Here is an 18601-nt window from a genome sequence, read left to right as displayed (position 1 = left end):
GACAGCAGAAACCTGGTGTTAAACTCTCTCTCCATCATCTACACACGGTGGAGATAACCTGGTTATCTAACCAGGTTCTAACCTGGTTATCTGGCTTTTGCTCAGTCAGGGGATGAAAGTGCCTTCTTGCCAGGCCCCTTGATCTGGATGGGGACAGGACTCCCCAGGTCTCTCCGTGGGCCCCCTTCCTCTGCTTCAGACAACTTCTGGAGGGAGCCATTTGGCTGGCTGCTGCCAATTGCTTCATTTTCCTCTTCCATTGTCTGCGGTGGGGGAGATGGCCAAGTATCTCATAAACAGCAGTGTTAAAGATGATCTCAGAGTGCCAACTGTGAGTGGAAGAAAGGCAGCAGCAGGCAGCTGGAGGAGGAGGAGGGCTGGGCAGCCCCATCCCAGCCTGGGGGCAGGAGCAGCCCATCAGGATGAGTAGGCAGCAGGGTAGGTCCTGGCCATCCTCTTCTGGCTTGAAGGGCCTGTGCAAAGTTCAAGGGCTCTTCACAATGAAGCAGCTGGGCAACACCTGCAAGCAGTTTACTTACTGGCTTATTTTGGGAATCTGACTGGGTGCCAGGCTGGAGGCTTCTGAGGAAGTAAATACTTCCAGACAAAATACTCAAGTGTTTTGCCTAAGCCGTGCCTGTCGGCAGGGGCAGAAAATAAAACAAAGCAAAGTGTGCATAAATAAATGTTGATAAATACTAAATGCTAAACTGAGAAAGCGTGGTCTTGACAACTGAGTAGCGATGTGGACTTGAACCAGCTGAAGGAAACAAGCCAGAGAGTTGTGGTCAGTGGAACAGAGTGAGTCAAGTTGGAGGCCTGTATCTTGTGGAGTCCCTCAAGGGTCAGTACTGGGACCCGTACTATTCAACATACTCATCAGTGTCTTGGATGAGGCAGTAAAGCGCACTGTGAGCAGGCTTGCTGATGCCACAGAACTGGGAGGAGTGGCTGACACGCCTGAAGGCTGTGCTGCCACCCAGCGAGACCTAGACAGGCGGAGAGTTGGGCGGGGAGAACTTGAATGAAATATAACAAGGGCAAGCATAGGGACTTGTATCTGGGCAAGAACGACCCCACATACCAGTACAGGTTAGGGACTGACCTGTTGGAGAGCAGCGTAGGGGAAAGGGACCTGTGGGTCCTGGTGGACAGCAGGGTGACCATGAGCCAGCACTCTGCCCTTGTGGCCAAGAAGGCCAATGGCACCCTGGGACATTCTAGAAGGGGCATGGTTAGGAGGTCAAAAGAGGTTATCCTGCTTCTCTGCTCTGCCCTGGTGAGACCGCATCTGGAGTATTGTGTCCAGTTCTGGGCCCCTCTGTTCAAGAAGGACAGGGAACTGCTTGAGAGAGTCCAGCACAGAGCCACAAAGATGATGAAGGGACCAGAGCATCTCCCTTACGAGGAAAGTCTGAGGAAGCTTTGGCTTGGAGGAGACTGAGAGGTGACCTAAGGAACGCTTATAAATATGTCAAGGATGTCTGTCAGGAGGATGGAGCCAGGCTTTTCTCAGTGACATCCAGTGACAGGACAAGGGCAATGGGTACAAGCTGGAACATGAGAGGTTCCACATGAATGCTAGAAAAAAACCTTCATGGTGATGGTAACAGAATATTGGAACGGGCTGTCCAGAGAGGTTGTGGGGTCTCCCTCTCTGGAGACATCCAAAACCTGCCTGGACACATTCCTGTGTGACCTAATCTAGGTGTTCCCAGCAGGGGGATTAGATCAGATGAGTTTTTGAGGTTTCTTCCAATCCCTGACATTTGGTGAATGTGATTCTGTAATTGGTATGGAGAAGAGACAGCAGCTATTACAATAAAGACTTGGTAAAAAAAAACCCTACTATTTATTTATGTATTTATGTATGTATGTATGTATTTATTTATTTATAATAAATAGTACAATTTTTAAGCTCATCTTCTCTTTTCTCGTTCTCTTCTCTTCTCCTTTTCTCCTTTTCTCCTTTTCAATTTCCCTTTTCATTCCCTTTTTCCTTCCCTGCTCCTTTCCTCTCCTCCTTTCCTTTCTTATCCTTTCTTCTTTTTTCTATTGGCTCCATCGCTGAAGACAAAATTCTCTTATTCTCCTCCATGTCTCACTAGAAAAAGTAGAGTCGCAACTTGAGACTATTCACAGCAAAGAAAAGCTGCCTCCTCCCTACATCCCTCTGCAGCAACAGCAAAGGCGGGAGTGCCAGTACCTGTCTGTTGGCCCAAGCGGCCGGGAGAAGTTGCTCATCACGGCCTCGGTGTGACAGCGGGTGAGGATGACCACCGCCTGGCACAGGAAGGGCAGGAACGTGCTCTGCTGCGCAAACGATGTGATGCAGCGCAGGATGTAGAGGATCGGAGGCACCTGAGAGAAGAAGAGGAGAAAGAATGACTTGCTGCATCCTGCACTCTGCAGGGCACAACCATGGACATTCAGCGCATGAGCAGTGCCTGCTCCATTGACATGCTGCCACGTCCTAAGCCTGAATTTCATGCCAGCTACCCTGGTCTCCATGCCCTGAGCACAAGGGGCAAACAGCTCAAGTCATAGTGCAACAGCCAGCAAAAGTCCAAGACACGTGGAGGAAAGTCTCTTACGTTCCAACTGATGTCCTTCCCGTGCATCTGCAGGAAGGTGGTCATCCACTTCCCAGCAGCACGCACACGCACTCCGTTGGCTTTCCGGATCGTCTCCTTGATGGCAGTCATGAAGTCAACGGTGCGTTCTAGGGGGAAGATCCTGCACACGATCTGCAGAGAAATGACAAGCGGGAGAGATCTCATCACTGCTCTGCTGCAGCTGTCTGTACCCTGCTGTTTATACGGAAGGCGGTTGAGCCTTCTCTCAGCTTCTGCACCCATGGTGTTTGCTTACATGCAAAGCCTACCTCCCAGCAGCCACAGTCACACATGCATGCAAGTGCACACACACACACAAACGCACGTCATGGAGTCAGATCCTTGCACTGGGTGCCTGAAGGCCAGACGTAGCTCAGAGCCTCCTGCTACTTGCTGAGAAAACAGGACTCAGGGTAACAGCTCATTTTGGAAACAGTGTGTGAGGCTGGGAGCAGCACAGGGTCGTGCAGAAGCCTACACACAGAGATCCCACCACCCCTTCTTGGGTCCACATACCATGGCCATTTTGGATGTGGTCTGGAGCTGAGAGGCGATGCTGCAGGCATGCAGCCCCTCGCACAGGCTCCCAGTGTCACCCGTCTCGATGTCTGTGTTGGTCGCTTTGGCTGGAAAGAGCACAGGGAGAAAAGGGAAGTCATGCTTCTGGAAATGAAACTGCTTTCCACGGGGGAAAGACAGAGGACAGGGTGGGGACAAGAAGAGAGCTGTGCACGGTGCCTCTCCCTCCTGTCAAGAGGGCCCAGCCCATGTGTCTCTGGTAGTGCTACAGAGGAGGGCAGAGGGCTGGAGCACGCCTGCTCTACTCACCTTGGATTCGCAGAAGGGAGCTCAGACAGGTGACAGCCAGCTGGCGGGATGCGGGCATGGGGTCACACGTCAGAGGCGCCAGCAATCCCACCAAGGAGCCAAAGTGCTCACAGGCATCTCCTCTCTGCAGGGGTGAGAGGCAGGAACAAAGCTGTAGATGGCCGCAGCTCTCACCAGCTTCTCCCATCTGTGCCTTCCCACCGTGACACAGCATGCACAGCTGGGCGGAGCTCACCTTCCAGCTCAGGGGTGCTGGGGAGGGAGCAGGGGGCACGCGGTGGGGCTCTTTACTCACTTGAAGCTCTTCACAAACAGACAGCAGCTGGGAGCAGGTCTGCAGGGCCCTCTTGCGCTCCCACACGTTGCTCGATACCATTGATTTCTGCAGGACCTGGGGTAGAGCATCTGTCTCACTGAGGATGTCTTTTCTTCCCCTTCCTGCCACCCCTCTCCCTGTCCCTCCTTTCCCAGCACTTTCCCTTAAGGCCTGCCCTGTTGCTCCATGTGGCCTCCTGCCTCACTGAGCACCGGCACTGCTGCCCCGCTCTCTGCAGACACTCCTGCCTCCTAACGCAGGAGCTTTTCCTCGGCTGTGGCCTCCAGGGGCTGGCTCCTGCTTTCCCCCTGCAGGGCCCATTTCTCTGCCCATTTCAGCTCGCAGTGAGCTGGCACGTCAGCAGGAGATTTCTCCCCCTCTGATCCTCCTCTCAGTCCCCAGATCTCTGCCCCCGCTATTGACAGGCACCATGCTTTCTCCCTTGCCCCACGAATACTCACATGGACTATGTTCTGAAAGAAGCCGCCGCTGGGCTCTGTCTCCAGCAGGACCACCATGAGCCGGCCCAGAGCTCTCAGTGATGTTTGCTGAAGCTGAAAGCAGAAGAGGGGAGTGACGTGTAGCATCACGGCTGCTGCCAGAGCAGAGGTTGTGTGTGCTGAGGTAGGGTTCCGACCGAGAGGTGGCCGGGAAAGTTACGGCAGGTTACCTGCAGGTACTGTGCTGCTTGCTGTGACTTCCTGATCTTCAGCATCATCTCTGCTGAAGGGTGTGTCACGATGTTCTTGCAGCACAGGACCAACATCTCACGCAGGTCCTTGCTTTCAGAAGAGGGCTTCAGCTTGCTGAGAGGAGGAAAACAGGAAGAGAAATCAGAAAGGCTCTTTACCTCTCCAGACTGGTTCAGACAACATCTGAGTTTCTCCTAATTGACAGCTACAAAGCCAGTACCCCCACCCAGCTCATCTTGCTGAGCATTGCCTTCAGCTCCAGCAGCGCCCACCTCCTCCCCGGCAGCAGTGAACCACCTCCCGCTCTGGAGGGAAGGAGACCCCAGCTCTCCCTCTCTTCCCTGCCAGGGGACAGGAGCACCAGGGCCTTTCTCCCTGCCCAGAACCTCAGCTTTGCTGGGCACAACAGCCCAGCCGTCTCTCCTGTAGATGTGGCTCCTCCCCCCCTGACCCCTCCAGGCCCTCAGGAGCTACCCAAAACGGGGATCACCATCCTGACTTGCAACCTCAGCCCTTACCTCAACTGCTCCAGGGCCAGAACCACCTTGAGAGGCACTGGGGAGACAGGCATGCCCGAGTAATACTTCTTCATCAGGTCCTGCAAGTCCCAGAGAGACAGTGTCAAAGGGGGCAAGGGGCACACAAGAGCTGTTCCACCCGGCCCTGAGACATGCACAACTGCCACACACCAGCCCCATCACTTTCCCATGGAAGCAGTGCAGGATGCAGCAGCTGGTGCACCTAGCCCGCTGCCCAGCCGCTGCCTGCCAGCACCCAAGGTCCCCACCAGCTGGAGACGTGTGGCTGCTGGAGACCTGCATGCCCCCAGGGAAGCGAGCCTTGTGGCGCAGCCCAGAACTCCTCTGCAGACAGCCCCACTCACCATCAGGATCTCCAGCAGCTTGCTCTTCAAGGAGGGGTTAAAGCTTGCAGAATCACCCACAGCTTGGTAGGCAGAGCTGCAGTTGGTGATGCTCTGCACCAGCGCAAGGTTGTTCTGCAAGTCCTGAGGAGCAAGAGAGAAGAACGTTCTTTGAGCTGCGGGAAGGGACAAGGGCTGCAAGGGACACACGTGGAGACAACGCTAAGGGAAGGGCTTGGATCTTTATCTGGGCACAAACAGTTCCCCGAGGGACCTTTGGAAAGGGAAGGCCCATCTCAGCATCCCCCCCATGTGGAGAGGCTGCAGCTGGGCGCCCTGACACCCTGGCACGCTTTGAGCTCTCACCCGGCAGCTGCAGCTGTAGAGCATCAGGATGTTGCCCACGATGTCTCCCTCCAGGTGGGCGAGCAGCTGTTCCTTGGAGGCACGCAGTGCCACGCTGCCGTGGGCGAGCATGAGAGCGCTGCGTGTGGCATGAGCTCTCGTGCTGTCCAGCTCCATCTGTGTGGGAAGAAATGCCTTGAGACACTCGCTAACAGCCCCCAGTGCCCCGCGATGCACCTGGGCTCCCAAGGCAGGAGCTGCAGGGAAAATAAGGCCGAAGAATGCCAAGATGGAAACCCGTAACGCTTTACCTTCTTGCGCCTGGAAATCCTGGCATTGCGGCCTTTGCACAGCCTGGACGCAAACATGGTGAGCGTGGCCAGGACTGTGTGGAAGTTGTTCTCAGCAGCATGGCTGAGAAGAGAGATGATTCCCTGCACAAAAGAACAAGGGGCCGTTGGCACAGGCCTGAATCTACAGGTCCTCTCCTGAGCAAAATGGCAGCAGTGCGGAGGTTGAAAGGCCTGGAGCAGGGCCAGGAGAAGGCCTCTGCCCCACGGCCAGAGCGGGGATGCTCACAGGAGCTGGAGGAGAGGAGAGCTCACCTGGGCCTCACATGGCTCCTCTGCATTTGCCTCCTCCAGGTGCTGCAGCAGCTTCTCCTGGATGTGGAGGACTCCCTTACAGGATCCCAGCACCGTGCCCAGAGCCTTGTACAGGAATGACTGCATGGGAAGGGAAGGAAGAAGCTGAGATGTGGCAGCAGCTTAACCTGCTGGTGGAGGGCCAGGTGGGAAGGAGCCAAGCTCCCTGGCGGTTGCTGAGAGCAGCTGCGGGGCCCAGCTTTAGCCATCCCCGGGCAGATTGCAGGGAAAGGCCCTTTGGGGGGCATAGACTGGAGAAGCAGCGTCAGCATCCCGCGTGGGCAGAGCACCAGCCGCAGCCCCAGCCCCAGCTGGACACCTGCAGCTGCACCGCTGGGTAGAGCCGGGGGGAACTCACCTTTTCTGCAGAGCTGCTGGCAGAGCTGCTCAGCCGCTGGCTCAGCTCACAGCTCAGGGCCTCGATCCATGCCTTCTCCTCTATTGTGTCCAGCGACGCCTTCAGGAACTGTTGGAGAACAGGAGAAGACAATGTTCCCTTGCCCTTTGCCTCTTCCCTCACTCCCAAGTTGCTGCAGCCCTCTGGGGAGAGGTGCCTGGAAGAACAGTGCCTCTCCCAGCTCCCCCAGCGTTCCCTCCATTAAAGCCGCCCGCCCTCTTCTCCTCAGACCCCCCTGGGCTTGGCACAGAGCGGAAGAGGCAGCGCCACAAAGGCGCGCGGCCGCTCCGCAGCAGCGCTTGAGAGGCTGTTCCTGCCCCACAGTGGCTCACGTGGGAGCGGGGCTACTTGGGGCAGGCAAGCACTTCTCTGCACCGCGCCTCCCGGCAATGCTGTACCTTTAGCAGACGGCGCTCAAACTCGGCAGTGTCCGGGAAGCTCTCATCTTTCCCTGCACAGCAATAGGAAGACAAAGACCCTTACTTGGGATCAAGGCACAGAAGAAGAGCTGCTGCAAACCTGGCTTGGCCTGGGCACTTGACACTGCCAAGCTGGGACCTGCACCCCCTCCACAATGACCTGTCCCTCCCCACAAACACTGCCTCCACAGGAACACGGAACTAACTGCTCCAAGGCTGCTGTCTGAGGGGACATGAAGGGCCCATCCACGTCCTGGAATGGGCAGATCTCTGGTGGGATAGGTCCCTGGGCCTCAGGCCTGACTCCCAGGAATGGGAACAGCAGCAGAGCAAGAACTGGGCTGCAGACAGTGCTTCCCCTCTGCCATGCTACAGAGCTGCATTTTCACTCCCCCCCTTCCCTTCCCTGCCTCTGCCTCTTCTTCCCCTCCAGTACTTTACCTTCAAGACACTGCAGCAGCAGGGGGATCTCAGTAGCCCACATGGCCCCCACAGCCCTGTGGAACCTGCCGTGGAGGTTTTTCATCAGCAGTAAGGCAGCAGCTTGGAGTCTGCTGCCTGCACCAGGGCTGCCTGCCACCACCTGAGCGAGAGCAAGAAAAAGCAGGGTCACTTCTGCAGCAAGAGCAACGGCTTCCCCCCAGGATGGAAGCAGCTGGGCTCTGCTCTGGCAGGCAAGGAGCAGCCAACAGCTTTGCCCATGGCCACGCTGCTTCCTCCTGGGTGCTCGTAGAACTGGCCTCTGGAGCATCTACTCACCAGCAGTCGTGCCAGCAGTGTCTGGGGCGTCAGCAGTGGGCCTGCAAAGAGAAAAAAAGTGCTGAGTAAGACTCCAAGACACTGCGTGCCCAGCCACACGCACCTCCGCTGTCCCTTCTGGGTGCTACCACAGGTCAGCAGAGCTCCCTGGGGGAGTTTTTGCTCCTACCTTGAAACATGGAGCTGACGAAATGGGGATCCAGATGTTCTATGCGCCGTCCTGTCAGCTCCTCTCTCTCAGCCAGGGCACAGACACAGCGGGCGACTGGGATCAGCATGCCTGTGTACTGCGCTGGCACCACAAACAACAGCAGCCGCGGCCACAGGAGCTGTAGGGAACGAGGCAGTTGAGCAGATCAGCATTCCTGCCTCTGCTCAGAGAGGAAGAGGACTCTGTGAATTTCCCTGAGTCCTGTGTGCTTCAGAGCACATTGGAGGAGAGACCTGGGGTCTTGGAAGGGGACGAGGAACACGTGGTGCAAGGGCAGGGAGCAGCAGCAGGGCAGAGCGTGACTTACTTTGGACATCCCTCTCACAGAGACGTCCAGTGATCCCAGGATGTCCATGCACAGCTCCTGGAGAGCTCCTTCTTCCTGGGCTTCCCGGGCAGAAAGGTCACCGGCTGCCTGCACAACAGTGGTGTTGAAACACTGGTTATGCTCAGTTCTCAGGAGCCTCTCGGGAGGCTCAGGTGTGGCCCCAGCGGTGCTTCTGTATAGCAGCCTCTGAGCAGCACGGGTCTTCCAAAGGAAGATGCTGCCCACTGTCCTTACCCTTCTTCCTGTGGCGCGGCTGAACTCCCTGAAGATGTGCCCCACCACATCCCAGGCTGAGCAGCTCCGGGTGTTCGAACTGAGCAGATCCTTGATGAAATAAAGAACAGCCGTCCTCACCTGCAAGGGGTCAATTATGGATGTGATTCTCCTGGTCAGAAGGCAAAGGGAAGCCACCTGCTCATCGCGGCAGCCCTTTGGGCATGAGCAGAGACACCAAGAGCAGTGGAGAGGCTTTAGCTACTGAGATGAGGGCCAGGCCTTAACACCAGGCTGTGCGCTTTCCATGCACAGCACAGGGACCTGCCCGCTCCACTCTGCCTGCTCTCCCCACAGGAGCCATCGTGACCGTGTGGCCAATGCCCCAGCACCTCTCTAGTCACCCCAGCCCTGCCTGTGCTGGCAGCAGCATCACCACCCCGACAGCGCTTTCTTTTCCCAAACCAGCTCACCCGGATGCTGGGGTCGCTGCACAGACGCTGCACAGCCTCGACGACCTGGGGCAGCATCTCCGTCATCATGGGCTCTGCAAGAGATGCACAGAAGCATGAGCGGAGCCACAAGGCAGATGGCAGAAGGGAGCCCTGGCAGTCCCAAGGCGTGGTACTGACCAACCCGTGGTACTGACCATCAGAGCGAGCCAGAGCACCCAGCAGACCCAGGGCTGCCACGCATCCAGGCTCCCAGTCATCGCCCAGCTGCGACTGCAGAAACAGGATGGTTTCCTCTGGGCAGATCCGGGCTGCAGGGAGGAAATCCCACGCTATGTTAGCAAGAACCTCACGCCCATTCCTGAGGTTTGTGAGAGAGGTTTTGACCAGGGCACAGCCAAGCATGGCCAAAGCTCCTCTCCTTACCCTGCAGCATGATGCAGTGGGTCAGCTGTGCACGACCAGCCTCGCTGTGCTGCTTGCTGTCGTCATAGAGCTGTGGGAACAAGGTCCATTTGAGAAAATCACATCAGCACTGAGGACGGAAAAGACACTGTGCTGCCCGCTCTCGTCTCCCTGGGCACTCTGGGGAAGAGGACAGGCAGACAAAACCCAGCCCACCCCACGGCATCCCCGAGAGTACATGCATGGCTCTGGAACAGCCTTGAGCATGCAGGAGCTAAGGCTGAGCCGCCTTATTCAGGGGCTCGGAGCTTTGCAGTCGACTTAGCCACAAGGGAAACTGCTGTGGGCGCAAGGATAGGCTGCCCTTACCTGGTAGAACACGGCACTGGTGACGTCCAGAAACTTGTCCCTTGGAATGACAGACTCGGTGCCCCCTAAGGCCTCCAGGAAGATAGTGAGGCTCTGCAAGAGAGCAGGAGAGGAAGAAAGGGATGAAGCCACATCTAGCCACTTGCGAGTGGAGAAACTGTTTCCCAACTGTTTCTCTGCAGGGAGCAGCTCCTGCACAGGCGTTCTTGTTTATCCCCCACCTCCCAGCGGCACCAAGAGAGTCTCTCTGCTCGCAATCGAGCCGTGTTTGGGCATCATTTCCCACCCAGCAGCCCACTTCTCCCCCATCAGATGCAACTGGCTGTGGTCCCCCCAGTTGTTAGCATAGAGCTCCTCAGGCACTCAGAGCCCCACAGTGGTGGTGAAACTTCCCATCCCCAGGAGATGAGCCCCAGTGATTCTTGGTTCCCTCCTGGCTCCTGTCTGGGTTGTTCCTTGTCTGACTGAAGAGCTCAGGAAGCCTCAGACCTCCCTTGAACACCCATCCCTTCTTTCTCCAAGGGCTCCCCACCTCCTCCCTGCATCCCCCTGACCCCTCGTGGCATTTGCACGGGCCCCACATCTACCCTGAGCCCTGCGCAATGTCTCTCACCTTGGCCACCCTGCAAGTGTCTTGGATCTCCTGACACGGGTGAACAAGCCAGAGGAGCTGCTCCCAGACCTGCTCTTGGTGCTGCTCCTCTTGCAGGAGAACCTCCAACATGGCAGCCACAGCCCCAAGGACGGCCTGTTTGTCCTGGAGAGGATGGCAGAGGCCCGGCATCAAAGACTGAAGGTCTGCCCTTCCTACACAGAGGGCTTTCTCTTTCCCTTCCCCTTCCCCTTCCCCACACCCCCACGCCCAGCAGGAGATGGGCTCGCTCTGGAGGACAGGCAGCTTTTCCCCATACCCTCATCCCCAGCTCTTCCTGCCACAGTGCTGTGACATGCAGCTGCTCCCTGGCACAGAGCAACTTCAGGGCCCTTTGCAGAGCCAGCCCACTCCCTCTCATCACCCCTCAGCTCTCAGCCCACTGGGCACAGACAGAGCTGCCGACATGGGTGCCCCTGCTGCCTTCCTGGGCTGGGAATGCAGCAGTGCTCACCTGTTCCTCCTGGCAGTCCTGCCAGTTCCACACCACAGAGAAGAGCAGCTCGTGAAGGTTCTCATAGATCTGCTCTTTCTCCATGGCAGGCCAGGGGCATTGAATTCCTGAGGACAAGTAGTTCTTGACTCCATCCAGCCACTGTTTCAAAACTGAAAAAAAAAAATAATTTTTTAAAAAAATAATAACTGTTCATTGTTTTTTTTTTACGAGAGTGAGAGAAAACGGAGTCTGTGAGAGTCTGCAGCAGGGCTGCTCTGGGGCCGGCACTCACCAGCACAAGCGATGCGCAGGATCTGGCCACTCTTCACCTGGCCCACCACACTGCGCAGGCCTGCCAGCATCAGCCACACAAAGGGGATGCACTGTGGAGCTGCAGAGAGGAAGGAGAGGGCCACAGTCAGAGCCCTGGCAGCGAGGAAGGAGGGGCTGCAGCCCTGCATCCCCCAGCTCAGTGCAGATCACACGTGGAGGGCAGAGACCCCTTTCCCGGTTGTTATAGGTGTCAGGAGGTTGAGGGTACTCTACCATAGGTGCTGAAGAGTTTGCTCAGGGTGATGAGCACCAACTCCTTGGACACGTCCCCCGTGGCCTTCAGGTGGCTCTGGAGCTCAGCCATCACCAAGGTGAAGTGCGTCCGAGCCAGAGCCACCAGGACATTGCTGGCAGCTGTCTTGACATTGCTGGTCACGCCCTGGAAGAGAGTCACTGGTGACACGCGGCCCAGGAGACTGCCTGCGGCCCTTGGAAGAGCTAAGCCCCCACCATCCGCCAGCAGAACACCAGCGTGGGCAGGCGGTTCCCTTTGCCCTTGGGAGTGAGCCCTCACCTGGGCTGCCGTCAGGTCCCGGGACACCTCTGCCAGCAGCCGGTTCACCACTCCGCACGGCGGGCGGCTGCTGTCTTGGCACAGGGCGCTCTCCAGCTCACAGTACGCCTGCGCTCGGTCACCCTGGGGACAAGGATCAGTCACGCTCGCTTTGCCCGCTGCCACCCATCGCTCTGTGGATGTGCTGCCGGGCCTGGCAGCCACGGCACCGTGGCCCTGGGCCAGGAGGGCAAGGGTTGGTGGTTGGATGTCCCCAGCTCACCTCCTGATCTTGCAGGCGCTGAAGCAGTAAGGTCGCGGCGCAGGTAGGGACAGGGCTTGACACCCTGCTTCTCTCCCTGCGACGCGTACGCCTGGGCACGCAGCCCACACAAGCAAAGAGACCTGGAAGGAAAGAGCAGAGCAGCTGCTGCAGGTGTTGCTTGGAGCCAAGGCCGAGCACCCGGCCAGCTGTGGGAGGAACGCTCCTCCAGCTCCACAGCGCGAGGCTGCGTGTGGTTGGTGGGGACAGGGGAGGGAGCTTTCCCCTTGCTGGGGTACTGGGGAAACCACGGTGGGCAGCTGCACTGGGCAGAGCAAGGACAGTGCTGCTGGCACGTCCTAAACAGACACTGGAGGCACACGTGGGCCCGGGCAGTGTCCATGGTGTCCAGAGAGGTGGAGAGACTCACCTCGAAGGGCTCTCAGCCTCTCCATGATAGCAGGATGCCTCCAGATAGACGCAAAGCTCTCTCTGGTTCCACTTCCTGCGGGTCCCACAAGCGGACTGAGCCACCGCTCCCACCGCTCCACAAGGGTGGATGAGGCAGCCACTGTGACACCACACTGCAGTGTCACCTCACAGAGAATGAATGACACGCCCCGGGCTGGGCACCAGGCAGGTCCCCAGGGCAACCCTGCAGGCCCTCAAACACAGCACGTTTGTGTGATGCAATCGGCTCTGGGGTTCCGGTTCCATGCTGACGCAGGGAATCACCTCAGCAGGTGATGGAGAGCCCCTGCCAGGGAGCAGCTGCTGGGCACCGTTGCCCGGCGTTGTCTTAGTGACTGGGCACTCCATGCCGGGAGGCACTGAGGCCCCCATCTGCTGCCCGACAAGCTCTCCACAGAGCTCTGCTGTCTACTGGGGGCACGTGTCAGAGATGTTAAGGAGACTCCACCACATCTGATCAAATAAGAACTCCACCATCTGGTTGTTGTCATTCTAGTAGGGTCATGGGCGGCTGGTGTGTGGGCCTGTGATGGAATGCAACTGAGCAATTGGGGGCAAAGTGTTCTGGGGGGCAAGTTGGCTGGATTGATGACCAGAGTGTTAAACCAGATTTGATGGAGGAAGAGCATGGAGTTCCTTGTGAAATGAAGAAAAAGTTTAGGCTAAAAGTTCTATGCCTTCATGAGTGCTGAATTGGCTGCTACAGATCTGACCTTTCTAAGCCAGGTTTTCGCTCCTGTTAACAAATGCATTCCTACAGACATAGAGAGTTAGTGCGGACAGTGAGTCTCCTGTTTCTCCAAATAACACTGTTAGCTATCCCATCTCTGGAATGCAAGGCAGCAGGCTGGGACAGTAAACCACAAATTAACCAAGATGCAGTGGATTGGTGGATGAAGTTGATGCTGATAAGAGGTCCGGCCAGAGCCAGGCAAGCATCCTCCAACTCCACCCAGGCCAAAGAGTACACAGCCACAGGAAGACAACAGCCTTCATCAGAAAGACCACCAGATGACCAGGGAGAAATGCCACGCATGGGTAGAAGAACTGAGACTCGAGGCGGGGAAAAATGTCAATCATTCTGGGGACTCACGGCAATAAAACAATCTTTTCTTGGACATCCAATGCATATGTGAGCGGCTTGCTCTTCAAGCATGTGCCTTTCTTGACCTCTGGTAAGCAGGATAGGAGGGAATACCCCCTGCATCCAGCATAGATGTGCAGCGCTGAGTGAACATGCCTGCTTTATGACTGTCCTGTGGTTATAGACTTTGATTCCGCATGTCACTTGCAACAGAGAAGGGCCTGGGAATGATGTCTTCTAAGTAAACTGTGGAGAGAAACCTCCAGTTGTCCAGCAAGATCTTGTGAGGACTCCTCAGGGAAGACAACATTGCCAAGAGCCTGGCTTAAACCTTCCTGCATCCCTCTAGAGATTTCTGCACCCTCTGATTCCCTACGGTGCCTGTATAGCAATGCACGCTGCGTGGGGAATAAACAGGCAGAACGAGATATCTGTGCGTGCTTACAGGGGGGTGATGTCATGGCAATCACACATGAGCCATGGTGGGACCTGAGTCTGTTCATCGTGGGGAAAGGAGGGCTGAGGGGGGATCACATAAATGTTTGTGAATATTCTGAGAGTCCAGGTAGATGAGAAGCTGGACATGAGCCAGCAGCGTGCACTTGCGACCAGAAAGGCCAACTACACCCTGGGCTACATTAAAAAAGGGGAGACCAGCAAGGAAAGAGAGGTGATAGTCCTCCTCTACTCAGCGCTTGTGAGGCCCCATCTGCAGTTCTGCATTCTGGCTTGGGGCCCCCAGCACAAGAAAGGTGCAGAGCTCTTGTATTGGGTCCAGAGGAAGGCCACTAAAATGATCAGAAGGCTGGTGCACATCTACGGTGGAGTAAGGTTGAGGGAACTGGACTTGTTTAGCTTGGAGAAGAAAAGGCTCTGGGAGACCTTATTGTGGTCTTTAAATACTTGAAGGGAGCACATAAACAGGAAGGGGGAATAGCTGTTTACAAGGGTGGATAGTGATAGGAAAAGGGAGAATGGTTTTAAACTGTGATAGGGGAGGTTCAGGTTAGGAGGAAGTTTTTCACTCAGAGGGTAGTGATGCACTGGAACAGGCTGCCCAAATAGGTTGTGGATGCCCCATCCCTGGAGACATTCAAGGCCAGGCTGGATGTGGCTCTGGGCAGCCTGGTCTAATGGTTGGTGACCCTGCTGTGGTTGAAGGGTTGAAACTGGATGATTTTTGAGGTCCTTTGCAACCCAGGCCACTCTATGACTCTATGTTACTAAAAAGGTGATGCTTTTAGATTTGCAGGAGGAAAATGCAGATTCCTGGGGACTCCCTTCCCTCTGAAGGGCTTTGAAGAGGAACACTTGAACACTTACACTGATGCTACAGCCACCGCACTAACGCCAGGATTGATACCCTCATCTGCTGTGCAGCAGCTGCACTGAAAAGCAGACTTTAGCTCCTTAGTCCATTAGCATTTTTGTTTGCTGTTTTTGGGCTGTGCTCAGGCAATCTAAGGGTGCAATGACTTATTTGCATGGGACAGGAGGAGAAATAAACCTCTACCCTGAGAATTTATAAGATTTTGGTTTTTCTCTCAAACCTGCTCGGTGCTTAACACATACAAGACTTCATTTGTCAGTGTCTCTTGAATAATCATCCTTTGAAGCCACTTCATGAAGAAACTCGCTGTTAAGGTTGTTTATGAATGCTAGCAAATGAGTTCTCATTAGAAACAGTTACATGCTACTGCATTATCATGAAATGAGAAAGAGTATCAACAGGGATGACATGACTGGATGCAAAATTCATTATGGATTCAGTGTGGAGTCCAGTAGAGCTTTGTGGTCATATAAACATCGAGTTTACAAAGCCCATTTTGAAAGAAATGTTAGAAGACATTTTCTGGCTCACATACCAAGAATACATGTGCTCAATCTTTTGCCAGGCTGTGTCTTTAAACTCATACAAATGTGTCAATACTTATATATACTTGAGACACATCTCTACCACCAATAAATTAAGCATGATATGGCTCTGCATGGATGTACCAAATCACCTCCAAGAACAGACTAAATGCATTATATCTATGATACACCAGCGATAATTCTCCCTCTCTCAGCAGGATCTATTAGCCTGAGCACTGCAGCAGGCTAACGGAGCTGGAGTACCAACTAAGAGGAGGGGTGTCTGTGCACTCCCATTACTCTTCCCATTACTGCTTATGGAAGTTTTAGCATTAAAACAAGATAAAAGTTCAAGAGACATCATGCAAAATAATATATACGATTTTCAAAGAATTTACCAGAGAATACCCTTTTCATTAAATCATCTTTTTTTTTTTTTTTTTTAATTCAGACCCACTTTCACTCCATAGTTCTAAAGCAGTGGTTCTTCGTATTGTGCAGTGAAATACTAAGGAACTTAGCCTGAGAGTTGCAGAAATGTAATTAAAAGAGAGCTTGACATTTCTGAGCATGCATGCTCTTTGTATTTCAGTCCACATATGCAACTAACTGTTCTTGCATCTGAGCAGAGAAGTTAGCAATACTGAAAAAAGTGATGGCGTTTCAGAAGATGACGGGCCTACTTTAGCTCAGTTTTAAATTTATGATTATTTTTGGAGTTGTAAGATGTGGGTACTACAAATGTAAATCACTGTCACTTGAACATAGCTCACTAGAAACATTTCTGAGAAGCTGGCTCTGTTTCTGTCTCAAACAGGCTGAAGGAAGGCTACTTTTTAATTTTCTTTTTTATTATGATGTTTCTTACTCTACTCATTTCCCATAATATAGCAGAGAGCTAAATCAGTGAGAAGATACAGATTTTGCATTCTAATCCTCCATGATATTTGAAAGGCTTCTCCTTATTTACTGAATTAGTCTCAGTGTTACAAAAGTAGTTCATAAAAATATTAATAGAATTATTCTTGTTTATAATATGCTGTAACATCACATCTTCCATTGTGTAACATTGAGTCTGGGATGCACTTACAAGGTAGCGCTGCTAATTTGTTCATCCAGTTTGAAGACCAGCATGTGACCTTAATGTCTAATCAGGAAAAGCGTGGGAGTATGTATTTCTATCACATCCTCAATATTCTGTCTGATATTCTAAGAGACGAGTCTTATTTTTGATTTGATATAGGCTGCTTTTATGAAGTATTGACATCAAGCAGAAGCATAGAAGAGAGGGAGACTTCCGATATGTTGCACAGGACTTCCTTCCCACTTGTACACACACTCCTTGTCCATGTTTATACACCAAACCAGTGGTAACAGCCTATGTCCACAGAAGTGGACATTTTGGAGGATGCTCCAAAATGAGATGGCACTGTCTAAACTGCCAGCTGCTGTAGATGGCTTTGATTCACGCCTGCTTCCAAATAGTGCCTGAGGTCATCACAGACTAGAGCCATACCCAGGACCCATCTTACAATCTGCCAGTAGCGGTATAAAGGGCTCAAAGTCTGGAAAATTCCTTGGTACTGCTTTAATTTTCAGGCAACACTACACAAATCTGGAAAAAGAAACTCCATTACCAGTCGTGTTTTATCCCCACTGTGTGTCCCTAAAAACATGTCTGAAACTGTCCCTCTAGTGCTTGAACCCAGGGATATCTTATAATGATGGAAAGCAGATAAATGCCAGAATGGGAGTTGGTAAGAACTGTGTGATGTGGTTCTGGCTTTGGGGCTAGAGTGTTTAGCTCTGAAACTGCTGTACCTCACAGACATTTGCTCCAAGGAGCCTTTCCAATATTCTAGCCATGTAAAGCTCTCCTAACACGTTTGAAATGTACTTGGTATTCAGAGACCTTTTGGACTTCATCCAGATGTGCAAAAGTACACATTTTTTATTTCTAATTCTTAAGCTTGGCACAAGTTTGGCTTCTTGAGACTGACATCACAACTGTAAAATGCTTTTAATGTTGGTGAGAGCCAGGCTGAAAGACTTTATTTTGTCATTAACTCCCTGGGCAGAGTCTGAAACTGCACTGTGTTTATTTATTATTATCCAGTCAGGATATCCTGCATCACTTCAGCCAAAATCAGGTACTTTGGTACAGGCAGCTGAAGCTCACCTTGAGTGATATACAACTCATGGATTACAGAACTTATACGTGGATATCTATACACAAGTGCCACGTGTGAGTAGGTATCCACAGTGAAACACAAGGACAACACATTGGCTCAAGTGTGATCAAATTGAACCCAGGATGTCCCACATTTAGGCAGCTGAAGGCAAGTAAGGGGAACCTCATGCTGTGTTAGTACTGACCATGCCAGAGAGTGGTCAGGACTGACACATCCTCTGACTGGACTCCAGCTCCTCCCAGTAGAGAAGCAGGCACTGTCTCCTGCACCTGGGCCTGAAAGATACATAACTGTTTGTGTCTCTGTGACAACGGACACTTCTCAGAGATGCCAAGTAATCTCTGACTTATTCAGAATGAATTTCAACTGAAAGCCAGAGTCTTTGAAGAGAGTCTCTTTTCTTTTGAGAAAAAGTCTTTGCCGCTGATGTGAATTTTCTGTGACTCCTGATCTTCACAGACAGCTTCAAAACTTGACACCGCCTGAACACATCTGCTCTGTTGTCAGTATTGAATTGACAGTTCTTGACCTTCTTTAATCCTTTAGGTTTAACTTTATTTACACTTCATTTAAATTTAATGACTTGAGGCAACCATGGGCAGTCATGCCTTTCTCTTTACAGTTTTTGTTTTGTGCAAGGACTCTCCTTTTTCCATTGTTACCATCCTGCCAGTCCCAAAGGCTGCTCAGAAGGATCATGAGTTCTGATTTCAGTCTGAGCTACTCATTTTAACCACAGTCTGGAAAACCACAAAGTAGTGCCAACCAATTGAGCCTGCATGGATCTGCATTTGTTTTTTTTAATGTACTCTCAGGCTTGACTAGTCATCCTTCTCATTGACTACACATGAATAATGCATCTTGCTTGAACTAGGTAAGATGAATTCCCAGCTGCATTCAGTCATCATCTACCTGCTTAATGCCTCTGGAATATAAAAGATGCCCATCTATTTTTAACTATTCAAGACC

At 53.1% G+C, this 18601-nt stretch overlaps 1 protein-coding gene across 1 annotated transcript; it reads right to left on the bottom strand.

The window, feature by feature from the left end:
• Positions 1 to 101: 101 nt before the first annotated feature.
• Positions 102 to 12486, bottom strand: LOC306955806 (maestro heat-like repeat-containing protein family member 2B; the record flags this gene model as incomplete). Its single annotated transcript, XM_079547174.1, has 32 exons — positions 102 to 289; positions 877 to 1019; positions 2207 to 2361; positions 2595 to 2747; positions 3132 to 3241; positions 3444 to 3567; positions 3739 to 3825; positions 4221 to 4313; positions 4430 to 4565; positions 4970 to 5049; positions 5335 to 5457; positions 5680 to 5835; positions 5970 to 6092; positions 6264 to 6383; positions 6661 to 6768; positions 7098 to 7150; positions 7560 to 7701; positions 7878 to 7918; positions 8047 to 8206; positions 8396 to 8503; positions 8651 to 8770; positions 9103 to 9176; positions 9279 to 9392; positions 9508 to 9577; positions 9856 to 9948; positions 10469 to 10612; positions 10962 to 11113; positions 11236 to 11334; positions 11490 to 11655; positions 11791 to 11913; positions 12053 to 12174; positions 12462 to 12486. 32 exons carry the CDS (start codon positions 12484 to 12486, stop codon positions 102 to 104), a joined length of 3705 nt encoding a protein of 1234 aa, XP_079403300.1.
• Positions 12487 to 18601: the final 6115 nt, after the last annotated feature.

The sequence above is a fragment of the Tetrao urogallus genome (genome assembly GCF_951394365.1).
Source record: "Tetrao urogallus genome assembly, chromosome: 1".
Taxonomy (NCBI): domain Eukaryota; kingdom Metazoa; phylum Chordata; class Aves; order Galliformes; family Phasianidae; genus Tetrao; species Tetrao urogallus.
The sequence above is the reverse complement of the archived record's forward strand: the minus strand, read 5'-3'. Positions and strand labels throughout refer to the sequence as shown.